Source organism: Aotus nancymaae, unplaced genomic scaffold, assembly GCF_030222135.1.
Source record: "Aotus nancymaae isolate 86718 unplaced genomic scaffold, 86718_ANA_hifiasm-v0.15.2.pri h1tg000059l, whole genome shotgun sequence".
In the NCBI taxonomy this organism is placed as follows: domain Eukaryota; kingdom Metazoa; phylum Chordata; class Mammalia; order Primates; family Aotidae; genus Aotus; species Aotus nancymaae.
The window spans coordinates 30,623,147-30,636,544 of NW_026988473.1; the positions used below are offsets into that span (position 1 = coordinate 30,623,147).

The 13,398-nt window shown below is 37.1% G+C and overlaps 1 protein-coding gene across 4 annotated transcripts in view; it reads left to right on the top strand.

Moving 5' to 3' along the window:
• Nucleotides 1-13,398, top strand: part of MPPED2 (metallophosphoesterase domain containing 2) — a 176,594-nt gene that overhangs the window by 4,857 nt on the left and 158,339 nt on the right. For all 4 annotated transcript variants that reach the window (XM_064365070.1, XM_012452261.2, XM_012452259.2 and 1 more), the window contains exon 2: nt 956-1,204. Coding sequence is in view for 3 of the 4 variants with exons in the window: in XM_012452261.2 (XP_012307684.1) it covers nt 1,077-1,204 (128 nt within the window). In the remaining variant the exon portion in view is untranslated. The remainder of the gene's footprint in view (nt 1-955; nt 1,205-13,398) is intronic.

The following is a 13,398-nucleotide window of genomic DNA, read 5'->3' on the forward strand; positions in this document are numbered from 1 at the left end:
CATGAGAATTTGCTTTCCTCAGCCTTTGCACACCTACCATAAAAATAGGTATCTTCATTTCTCAACCCAGTGTAGCAAATAATATATTGACATTTATGAAAAAATCAGAACTAATGGAATTTTTTAAAAAATGAAACCAACTACTGAGAATTATGTTGCACCAAGAATGAGGTGGCAGATGTAATGGCCGCCCTCCTTTACCGCTCCATTGGGGCTTGAAGAGGGGAGGTAATGAATACATTCAAAGTGGTGGTACAGACCTGGAGGTGTTTGGCTTTTCCCAGAGTGACTGGAGTGTTGAAAGAAATGACACTACATTTAACAAGAAGGATTTGCCTTACCATAAGGTTCTGGACCAGAGAGGAATGCCAAATATTGCCTACCTATGTATTTTGGGAGCTGCTTGTGAAAGAAGAAAATATGTGTAATGTGTGGGTATTATGTGTGTATTATAGTTATACACATGTATTTGTTATAAGCACGACATTTTAAATTCTTATCTGTTGTTGTGTTATATGGCTGTTTTAAACATGGAGCTTTCAAATCATTATGTGACATCAACTTTGTAAAGACCAAACATTCCAATTAGCAGGGAAGGTTTGGAAGATTCTTCACTTTGAGCACAAACCATGTATAGTCAGATACCATGGCAACTGTGGATATGCCCCTTCCGTAATTCACGTTAAGTGCCATAATTATAATTAAAGAGGAAATCTCAGTTTGAAGTCCGTTGAGATGATTTGCTAGCACCCGGCAATGATGTATAGAGTGTAATATCTGCTTTGAAGTGCATGAAGGGAAGAGAGTTGGGAACAGTTGTATCCACGAGCCAACAACACATATTCAGATTTTCCCTGAACTAGTTTCACGTCTAGATGTCAAATTTAATGTCTCTCAGAACACCGTCTTTCTCTTTGTTCTTATTTTGTATATGTATTTTTTTTTTTTGTTTCAGAAATGCACAGCGGTATTGATGAGTAGATCCTTGGATTCAGAGGTTGGCTGAAACGCACCATGCCTGCTTCCATCTTTTGCCCTGTAAAGTTGTGAATTGCTCATGCCTATAGGGAGGAAGGATGGCACATGGGATTCCTTCTCAAGGCAAAGTTACTGTAACGGTGGATGAGTACAGCTCAAACCCCACCCAGGCATTCACACACTACAACATCAACCAGAGCAGATTCCAGCCTCCACATGTACATATGTAAGTATCGCTCATGAACTTAACAAAATTAGCAATCAAGAAAGTAGAAAAAAAAGGAAAGCACTGACTACTGACTTCTGCTAGGGAGAATAAAAGGTAAATGATTTACCAATCAGACGGATATCTGTGGTTTCAAATACAGCTCAGGAGGAATCCCATACATCTGTGTAGCATTGCAAGTTTTCAGAGCACTTTCAACCACAATTTGACATCACATCTTCAGAGCCTTTGAGGGCTGGTGGTTGGTTGCTCATATTTATAGATAAGAACAGAAAAGAACAGAGAGGTTAGTGTATTTGCAAAGCCACACAGCAAATTTGCCTGAGACTCCTGACCGCTAGTTCAATTTGCTTTACATTGTATTGCTAGCCTTCATTCTGAAATATTTCTTTAAAATTTCTGTAGATTTTTTTTCCCACACCTCACCCCACTACCCCTTTACATTCAGCTGGGAAATAGGCCTAATTGGGACTAATTGTCCAGCTACTGCTAGATCCATTGTCTTGCCTGTTGCTAGTGAAACGTGTGCTGCATGCTTCAGGACTCAAACAATATGGGGAACAAAGGAATAAGGGACAGTGGAACAGTTGGTTCCAGGAATTGTACTTTTCTCTCACTCCCTAATACTATTTAAGTCATGTAAGGTTTAGACTGTTTAAGGAACAAAGTGTGGCAGAAACCCAGAGGCAAGGATTTTGCAGCACCTGGTTGCACATCAACTTTTTTTCTGGTCCTCTGCTACAGGATGTTCTGGGCTTTCAGCAAAAAGGAGCAGAAGGTCACCATCTCTCTTGTTTATTCAAGGCCTGGCGCTCATTCTCTATGAGACCCTTCCAGTGTCTAACACGAGTCTTTCATAGTAGGACTAAACCTCTTTGAAAACTATTGTATGGTCAAGATAGAAAGGAGGTTAGGGCTCTGTTGACTGTTTTTACCACTCCTGGAAGAATTGAACTCGGGGCATGTCCAAGTCGCAAGCTCTTTTTTTAGTAATTGTTTTATGTGAGCGTTAAAAAAAAATAGTAGGACACCCTAAACACACACAAATCCCTTGGAATTTAGAAACACTAACCAAACAAAAGGATCTTTCCCTTGACTGCCTAGTATTAGTGCGAATACTAGGATGTTGCTTTGCAAGTATATTCTGGAGAGCAACTCAGTTACCTATGATGAGATACCTCTGCAAAGCAGCCATTCTAAAACAGCATGCTTGAGTGACAAAAAAAGGTAAAAGAAAAACAGTCCTTGTAAGTGGTTAGTGCTCAATTATTTCTAAAAACTTCATGCTTTCTTTAAATGAGAATATATTCATGATTATGAAGGATTCCTAACATGATTTCAAGGAAAAAGTTTTAAGATGGATAAAATTTTTCTAAGTGAACAATAAATATATGTTCAGTTAAAGTATTCTTTTTATTCTACTGTTTTTATTTGTTTTTCTTCAAATATTTGTGTAAAGCTGTACTTTAGAATAGCTTCACCTCTATTTTGCTGTGTGTGTTTTTTTTTTTTTTTTTATTAAAGAACTACAAGGAATTTTGTAGATGCTGTTTCCATTCAGGCAAAAGAAAGTGTGTTTTGCTCAGATTCCTTGGAAAATGACTGCTGGGGAACCTCAGCTTAGTCTTCAAGTCTGCAGACAACCTGCTCACTTGTTCGTGGCCTTAAGATTCCACTGGCGAACTGTGAATGCACAGAGATATTTTAAAAATCATGTAACTTTAAAGCTGATCTGCTTACATTTAGCCATAACAAATTTGAAGGATCAAATTATACGTCTTTTGAAAAAAATGGTTTGAAAATGGGGCAACTTAGACAGCTGTGTAGTGCTTTCACCAGACTCCCAATCTTGGAATAGAGGACTCTTCTGCAGGCTAGTTCCAGTGTGCCTTTTCCCTTTTATTGTCAGCGAGAGCTTCCCACCTGAACCCTCTGCTCCAGCCACACAGTTTGGTTACCTGTCATCTGAGCACACTTTAGCCCCTTCCATCTTGGTGCCATTGCCATCACTGTTTCTCACAGCTCTAACATACACTCTGCTCATCAAATGCCTCAAAGCCAGTTTAGGTCCCTCCACTTAAGCCTTTTCTACCTGTCCCTTTCCAATCTAAAATGATTGGGCCTGCCCAAGTTACTTGGCTACACTTTATACCACCTCCATTATTATTTTTCTTTATCTGTTTATCTACCTACCTACCTATCTACTTATCTATCTATCTGCCTATCTGTCTCTTATTCTCTTACCTACATTTTGTACTTAAAGAAAGGCTTATTCTTCTGAGCAGGTGACAGATGCTTGAAAACACTTGGCTGATTCATCAGTTGATTTGGTCAAGCATTGAGTAGAGAGATTGGATTGATGCTTGGAGATTTTCACTGGAATTTTTCTGTCAGGTCTTGACATTTTGAATGTTTGAATGATGGTACGTATTGTTAGGAGGCTGGCTCACCTTTTCCTTGGCTTCACTCTTTCTTGCTTGAGAATATGGCATTGTTTTGTAGGTCTGATGACCTCACACAGTGACTGGCCTATAGTAGGTGGTCAGAGATCTTGGTTGAATGCAATCATGTCATATTTCTGTTATGTTAAGAAAAAAAAAAAATTGGCCTTAATCTAAACAGAAACTTTAATTGACTGGAAAATATCTATAAAATATTTAGTCTAAAATTTCTTCAGTTTTTCTGAAAATTTCAACATGTCATGGCAGAAATTTCCTCCTCTCCCCAAGGTAAAGATATTTTGTCTTTTCCACTTGTGTTGTTGCTCATTTATTTTGCATGGAATTTTTAAATTATTTGCTTTCTTTTTTCACTTACACTTGAGATCTCTGAAGACCCCTGGCAGATCACCTGGATTATAGTTAAAATCCCCATCCCTTTAATGATGTCTCATTTCTTTCCTACAGCCTTGTGGTGGTAGTTGGGTTTTTTTTTTCACATTAATTAGGAAGAGCTCACTTCCCATTTAATTCAGTTCGTCTCAGTTCAGCTTTTTGACTAACAAATTTTCTTTTCCAACTCTCAGTTTACTCACCTGTAAACATTTGCACCAAATAATTGTTAAGGATTTTTTTTTAGCTCTGACTTGCTAAGATTAAGATTGCGGTTAAGATAATGTTTATTTGCAAAGCAATGCTACGAAGGAAACAGAAATAAATAAGACCCAGTCCCCGTCTTCATGAAGCTCATTGCTGATTTCAGAACTGATGATTCAAACAGCTTTATGAAACATTGGTTTAGTTTTCGTCTTTGAGTTCTGACAGGATTACCACCAAGCTCTCTAAGAATGACTGGCTTGAATCTCTGCTTGTTACGTAGGGAAGATTTTTTTTTTTTTTTAAAAGAAAGCAATCCTGTATGACCTTGGGAAAGAAAATTAAAGCACAGCTGGAGTTGGCAGAGCAAAATTTAACCTAGCATTTGTGTGCCTCACTTACCCAGACTCTTGAACGTACTAATAGATGTGATGATTGAAACCCAGCAATTAACAGGCTTCATTTCTCCACAACCCCTTCATCTCTCCCAAGCAGAATGATAAGAAAATTATTTAGTATTTTTAATGATGGTGGGAGGAGGTGCTGAAGGAGCCAATGCAGGTCTGAAAACACCATAAAGGATTTGTATGCGTTTCATGATCTGAGACCTAATCAAATGTTAGGAAACTTTATTAGTAGGGTATCCAGCCATCTCACTTTTAGCATTGAAAGCCCTGTGTTATTGGAACACCTTAGCCCCATGAAAATCAGGACAATAGGATACCCTACTGAGGTTAATTTCTCATTTTTTCCTTTAAGGATTGATGAGTAGGGAGCTCAAATCAAGTTTTGCTTTCAGTTTTAGCCACTTTACTTGTCTGTGCCTTCTGTTGTTAACACCCCTCGAATCTTACTCTGTGCTTGTTCTTTCACCTTGTTCTATGAGGCAGGGTAGCCTGGTGGCCAGCATCACTTGTGGAATCAGATTATCGGATTTAAAATTTGCTTGCACCACTGACTAGCTGTGTAACCAAGTGTGGAGAAATATTCTAACTTCCCTATGTTTTCTTTTTCTATCTGTAAAATCTGTACCATAAAAGTAGTACCCATCTCAAAAGGCTGTGAAGGATAAAAGGATGAAACAGTATTACATGTTAATGTTTATATATAATCTATGCTCAATAAGTGTCAGCCGTTGTCATTAATAATTGTTTCATTGATTCTGGGATTTTAATTTTAAACTGCCAATTCATTCTGAAAAGCAGTGGAGTGTAAATAAATGAGTAAATAAAGTCATTGCTAAATTTTGTCCTTTCTTCCTCAAGGAGCCATGAACAGCAAAGAGTCATGGAGTCTTTTCTAGGTGGGATTTTGGTTTGTCAGGGTTGAGAAGTGTCCTGGTTTAGTGCCTGTCAAGATTATAAACAGCCTAGGAGTGTCTCATCCACCTCCAGTTACTCCATGGGAGTGGCAATCCCAAGTGGGAATGGAATCTTGTGAGCTGAGTGCTGACTGGTTGCTCTCTGTGGAATCACAGTGGCCTTCCTCCACTTGAGCTGGACCTGGGTTCTCTGTACCTCATTCAGCTTCTTAGACTTCCCACCTTTATCTGTGGTTAAAACAGAAACATCAAGAGTTAACTCTACATAACCAGGATTGAGTGCAAAAGGAACTGCTTGGGCTGGGGAATGAGGACAATATACACATGGTAGCTGAGAATGTGGCCTGAAATCAGATCCTGCCAGTTACTGGCCTGGCTGGGTGATGATGGAAAAACTGCTGAACCTGTCTTTTCATCTGTAAAATAGGTTTAATGATGCTTTAATATGGTTGTGAGCATTAAATGAGATGATAAACAATGACATATAGTGCCCAAAAGATACCATTTCATAAATAGATTCTATGATAATATTTATGGTATTGCCTACTAGCAGATGAGCCTGTTAACATTTTCCTTTCTAAGCTACTTGGCTATATGAAACCTGACAAGTTCAACTTGTTTTGTTGTCGTATTGTGTAGGATCTGTCAGTGTTGCTTGGGCATCACTAATTGAAAAAAAGAGATCTGTAGCTTTTAGGGTATCTAAGTGATAATTTCATGCCAAAGTATTCCAAGATTTTGTTTGTCTGATCTGAGATCTTACTCTTATTCAGTTCAAAAATGTGGTAGGAAGTAAATTATCTTTTAGTTCTGTATTAGATAATCCTTACGTACAAAAGCAAAGTTACAGAAGAGCGTTATAGAAAAGGTGTCTTTTGGCTAAATAGCTGTATAAAAGTGTGTGGAAGGATAAATAACATTACTGGTGATTATTTAGGGAATACCTTTGGAAATGAATTTGCAGTAGCGAGTGTTGGATAAAGGCCTTTTACTTTTTATTCCTTATACTTTTCTATAATTTGAATTATTTTTATAATAAGTATGTAACACTTTTATGAAAAAACTTTTTTTAAAAGATGATAAAAAATATATGTCTCCAAGTCCTTATGCTTTGCCTGTAAGATTTGCTTTAAAGTCTTACTCTGATGCCAATCTTCTATTTTCTTTTGTCCTCACTTCTTTGGGTAGCACATTCTTCTATTTTATATAATAATCAAGGAATAGGCCAAAGACTGTTCATTGGTTCAGTATAACTCAACTTGCTCAGGTGTGGGAAGATGAGAACAGTGTTGCCTCCTTCATCGTCTTGTAACTGATTGGAAATTTTTAAAGAAAGAAGTATGGTCGTGTGTCACTTAACAACAGGGATACATTCTGGGAAGTGCATCTTCCAGACAATTTCGTCTTTGTGCAAACATCATAGAGTATATTTACACAAACCTAGATGGTATAACCTACTATACACCTAGGCTATACAGTACAGCCTATTGCTCCTAGGCTACAAACCTGTACAGCATCCTACTTTACTAAATGCTGAAGGCCGTGTGCATCAAAACATATCTAAACATAGAAAAGATACAAGAAGGATAGGGTATAAAGATTAAAAATGGTACACCTGTAGAGGGCTCTTACATGAATGGGGCATACAGGACTGGAAGCTGCTCTGGGTGAGTCAGTAAGTGTGTGGTGAGTAAATGTGAAGGCCTAGGACATTACTATACACTACTGTAGACTTTATAAACACTCTGCCCTAAATTTATAAACTATATTTTTGTTTATTCAACAATAAAGGAAGAAACTTAGCTTACTGTAACTTTTTTACTTTATACACTTTTTAATTTTAACTTTTTGACTATTTTATAACTCAGCTTAAAACAGCTGTACAAAAGTACTTTCTTTATATTCTTATTCTAAAAGCTGCTTTTATACTAAAATTTATTTATTTATTTTTTTGCTTTTTAAGCTTTTTGTTAAAAATTAAGACATGGTGGGAGGGGAATGAAGGATTTTAAAACTACATATTGGGTACAATGTATACTACTCAGGTGATGGGTGCACTAAAATCTCAGATTTCATCACTATACAACTTATCTATGTAACCAAAAACACTTGTACCTCAAAAGCTATTGAAATAAAAAGTGTGTGTGTGTGTATGTGTGTGTGTATGTGTATGTGTGTGCATATAAAATTAAGACATGAACACACATTAGCCTAGGCCTACATACGGTCAGGATCATTCATATTACTGCCTTCCGCCTGTACATCTTGTCCCACTGGAAGATCTTCAGGGGCAGTAACAGGCATGGGGCTGTTATCTCCTATGATGACAATGCCTTCTTCTGGAATACCTCTTGAAGGGCCTGCCTGAGGGAGCTAGTGTTTTACAGTTAGCTTTGTTTTTTAATAAGTAGAAGGAGTACACTCTAAAATAACAGTTAAAAGTATAGTACAGTAAATAAGCAAACCCGTGACAGAGTCGTTTATTTCATTGTCAAGTATTATATACTATACATAACTGTATGTCCTATACTTTATACCAATGGCCACGCAGTAGGTTTCTTTACACCAGCATCACCATAAACACATGAGTAATAAACTATACCACAATGACATTATGACAGCTAGTATCATTGGGTGACAGAAAATTTTCAACTGCATTGTAATCTTATGGGACCACCTTCATATATGTGGTCTGTCATTGACCAAAATGTCATTATGTAGCGTATGACTATATTTTCAAATCCATTTGGGGAAGCCAAAAGAGTATACAGAAGTAGTCTTCTTGACAGTGTTTCAGGGAATCTACATTCTAGTCCTGTCGTGGTCAATAATCAACTCTGTGATCTTTAGCAAACAAGGCCTCTCTGAATTTCAGGTTCCATACCAGCCAGTAGACTTGATGGCCTTAGCATCATCTCTTCTCATTTGAACAGTCCAGGATTTCTCGTATTCCTTACCTTTATATTTTTCCATGCAAAATTAGAACACAAATCCCACATCATTAGTGATATTCTATAGGGAAAGAATATAATATAGACATCATTGGGATATGGTGGTGAGAGAAGAGAAATGACCCCTAACACTCACACAGAAGAAAAGTCCTATCAGTGGATGAATGCATACATGTCTGGGACTCTGGAAAATTGCACTTACTAACAAGGTAGAAATTTATTTTGTTACAGAGTTGGGCTGCATTTGCTATTAAAAAAAAAATCTAAACCTACACTTCTTTGTTGGTAAGGCACTTTCTCATTTTAATTATAGATTCATCACTGTCCGGCACATTAGCATGACCATGATTTGTAAAATGTTTTCGATCTGAAATTCATCATAGAAATGCTGAATGGCTCTTTTAGTTTGCACTTTATATGTAAACACTGGGTATTTTAAATTTCTTCTCTTATTTATTTTTTAAAATAAGTTATTTTTCTTATACAGTCCCTGAGGGTACCCGTCTTGTGTTCCGTGACAGTTGGACTTCATTTTAGAGCTGACTTTTTTCCTATTCTCTACATTTCTTTGTTTGCACTCGAGCATTAAAGAAGCAATCTAAAAGTAGATTTTTTTTTTTGTCCATAGGAATTTGTTTCTAGAACCCTAGCTGTATGTTGCATAATTGGACAATGGTCTTTTTGTTTGTTTTTGTTTGTTGGCTACTTGAGTTTTGGGAAGGGTAAATAATTTTGATGAAATAAAACAAATCCTATCTTCTACGTTATACCTGGATTTTGGGTTCTGAATGTTACCTACATTTGTAGGGATAAAGAAAGATTCATGGAGAAAGCATAGCCATAGTCAATGCATAGATACGTCCTGGAACTGGGAGCCATCAGATCACCTTTCCTTATGGATTGAACCTATCTATATCCTGCTCTGAATACAATTTCTGTTTTTAAAACTTCTTACATGGGGATATTTTGGTAAAAATTATTCAAGTAGCAAGACAAACTAAACAGGCAGTAATGAAATAGGTAGTTTGTGTTTGTGACATACTCGATTTTGATTCTGAGCGTTTGAAGTTTCAGAAGATGAGATTTTTAAGATGTAGAAACAAAGCTAATGCTGCTGAATTTACTGCATCCTGTATAGCAAACTCTAGGTAATTCTGAACTGTTTCCAAAAAGGAGAAGCTTACTAAGTCTTGGAAGATCTATTCATCTGTTTGTTTTCCTTCTTTTTCAGTGTTTCCTTAGCTCTTTCCTTCCCGTGTGTTTTTCCCTTTTAGGCTTTCACAGCACACTGGAAACTAGATGTTGAAATAGCTATCCTAGCATGGTTAGACTATTATTTCAATATCAGTATAGACAAAACTGCCACACTTTTGCAGACCACCATATTAGTATGCTTTTAAAAAGAAAAATGTAAAAAGTACACTTAAAGGCTTTGTCTGTGTGGAAACGCTAACTGCAAAGAGGAAACTCTGTTGGATTTATTGGCTCTTGCAGTATTTGGGTCTGCATATTTTTGTTCTATTTTGCTTTGAAGATTGGTTTTATTCAATTTCAGTTCCTGTAGAAGGACAAAATATATGTAAATAAGAAAATGTATTTTTGCAGATTTTTAATTTTTTCTTCTTTACCGCAAATCAAGAATATAAGCTACTCTAGTTGATTTACATTTTTGTGCAAGTTTTTATCAAGCCTCAGGCCTGTTAAAACTAGTTTAAAGAAACAAAAAGAAAAAAAAAGGTAACATCATCATGGAAGATAGTGAACAGATAACTTTTTCAGACTTGATAGTATATAGCTTTAAAATTCTAAGTCAGAATTAGACCATTACTGAAGTTCCTCCATTGCTAGTGGCTTCCTTAAAAGACTGCAGGACTCTACATCAAAACATGGGCTCTACTGAAACTCACTTATTTCTTTGTACAGACAGTCTCTGAAACCTTCTAGCTCAAGGATTTGATAATTCCTGGATTGGAAAAATATCCTTTCCTGTCTTGCTGTGGGCTTTTTTGGCATTTATACCGATTGGCTAAGAAAAGTGGCTTACTTGTGGTATTTGACTTTAGGTATTTGGGCCAAAGACCAAGTTTCAAACCTTGTACATATTTGTACACTTAGTTTAAAATACGTTTTGAACAAAGACTTTAAACTGGAATCAAGAAAAAATGAAGTCTCCCACCAGCTAAGCAATCTCAGCGTGTTTCCCTAATTTCCTGAAAGAGTTAGCCGTCTGCTATGACATAGGCATTTTACTAGCTCCATTTAAGTCCTGAGTTTCGGAAAATTTTTCTCTAGTTTGTTTTATTTTGCTTTGCCTAGAGACTTCAAAGATAACCATTGAAGCCTATCAAACTGTATTCGATTTTTTTAATCATAAAAATCATACCTATTGCTCTTAGCACCTTTTATTTAATACATTCTATATCTAAGAATGATATGATTTTTATGTACTGGTTCTGCGTGGGTGGTGTTATGGTTTGAGTATTTGTGTCCCTCCAGAATGCATATTTTGTAATTCTGACTCCCAAGGTGATGGTACTAGGAGGTGAGACAGTTCAGTGGTGATATTTTCATGAGGATGGAGCCCTTATAAAAGAGGTCCCAGAGTAACCCCTTGTTCTTCTTTCATATGAGGTTACAGTGAAAAGATGCCTGCCTATGAGCTGGGAATTGGGCCATCAGCAGACACTGAATCTGCCTTGATCTTGGACTTTCTAATCTCCAGAATTGTGAGAGATAAATGCATGTTGTTTATAAGGTACCCAGTCTATGCTATTTTGTTATGGCATCTCTAACAGCCCAAGGCAGGTAGGCAGGGAATATAATGGGAAGATTAATTTTATAGAGGGAAGAAGAGGAGAAATCGGGGTGTTTGTGAAGGAGAGAGGGAGAAAACAGGAGGCAATATATAGCAGATGTATTTGTGAGATCATAACTCTTTCTTGGCAGTTATGATGTCCTGGCCTTGGGCTTGACTTTAGCTAGGAGCGGGTCAGTAACCCTAGACTTCATCAACAGGGAGATGAGACAAAATTGCACCTTAGCTTTCTAGGGTACATATGCTGGCTCAATATACCAATGAATCTAGCATATGAAAAGTTAGGATAGCAATTTTTGATACTTTGACCTATGTTGATCTCTGAAAAGGAAAAAATTTTTGGGTAATTCAAAACTTTTAGGCTTGTATTTCAATATTTTTTAAAAAATCATTTGACAAATAGTGAACTCTGAACTGGCTTTCGAGAAATGTAAGAATATCTGAAGTTGTGATTTCCCAAGGTTCGCCATCTGTTAGTATCTAGGAGACTTACCATATGTTGTGCTCAAATTCTGACTTTTACAGGTTAACTTGTTTTCACTTTGTTCTTCACCCCTACATTTTGGGCACAGCTGGTCTCATTGAAACCTATCTTGACTCAGTAAACTTAGAGAAAAAAATGGGGAGGGGTGAGTCTTTGGGAAGAACAAACAGACTAGGAGGTGTTGACTCCTAAAGGATATTAATTCTTCCATAATGCAGTTCAGAGAGTCTAATGCTTCCTTCATGTAAAACACATGTAAAGGCTTGGGTATCCTGTTTGGTACAGTAGTGTGAGTCCTGTTCCAATCACTCTTGCAACTGACTCTCCTGAGAATTCAGAAGGGAAATAATAACCCGGTGGGAGTCTGTTGGTTCCACCTTGTGCCCCTCGGTGGTGGTGGATGGCTCCTCTGTTTCGAATCTCTCCATCTCGACCCCACCATGATGTTAATGGCTGTCGGCACGCTCCACTGTTTATCTTGGAATTTGATCCCATCATCTTGGCAACCAAACTGGGACCTTTACCGCTCAGATTGTTTGTCATTTGTTGTTAATTATCTGTTACTATAAATTCTGCACTTTGAGAAAAAGGGAATGTTTTGAAATATTTCCTCCAACATGTAAGTGGAGCTTCATTTTCCGTGGACAAAAGAGAACAAAAAAAAATGATCCCTTTTGGGAACTGGTTTTAGGGAAATCAAGTGCCCTGATTTTTCAGATGGGCTCAGTGAGATCCTACCAATGTAGCCAGGATTTGCACTGAAAGAACCTTTGCAATTCAACAATGGTCTAATACAGATCAGTAGTGACAGGTACCCCCCCATTGGAGGGAAAAACTAATTTAACTTTACATAAGGGGTTTTGCTTTTTATCCCAATCTCTTTATGCCATAATTGTGTGTGTGTTTTTAAATGCTACAGCCTGTTCCCTTCAGCCACTTCCTCTTTTTTAAAGATTATTAAGACAAAGCAGTCTAGAGTGAGAAGTAGCTTCTGCCTGCCTGTCTTTATGAGGTGTTTATTTTGTCAAGTGTAGAATTAAAATGAGCTTTCTGGTCATTAGTGCATTTTAGTCCTGGTCTCACACTCTGCAGGGAGGGTCATGCTATGTTATAAACAGATAGCACTGTTTTTGCAAGGTGCTATACCACAGGCTGCAGGAGCTATGGTTGAGCTTAATATCTTAATAAAGCGGTAAACAAAAGAACATGAAAGAGAGAGAGAGAGGGAAAGAATGAAGGTTTGTATTTTAGAGGGGAGCATTTGGGAATAGAGTGACTGTTGCTTAGCAGAAATCTGGGCATAGTTAAAGTGTGAAAAAAATGAAGTCATTTGAGAAGTTCTATGAAGAAAAAAAAGTATACCCAGAACCACTACTAGTGTCTTATCTTTATAGTGGGGATCATAATCATATATGCTTCAAAAAGTAATGGTGAGGGTTATAGAAGAAATGCTTAGTGCCCAGTAAAGCACTTAGTACAGTATCTAAAAGCTCCATGTATGGTGGCTATTATTGTTAATAATATTGTGTATCATTACTGCTTCTAAAACATTAACATGAGCTTCTGCAGTTTTAATAGTGATATATAG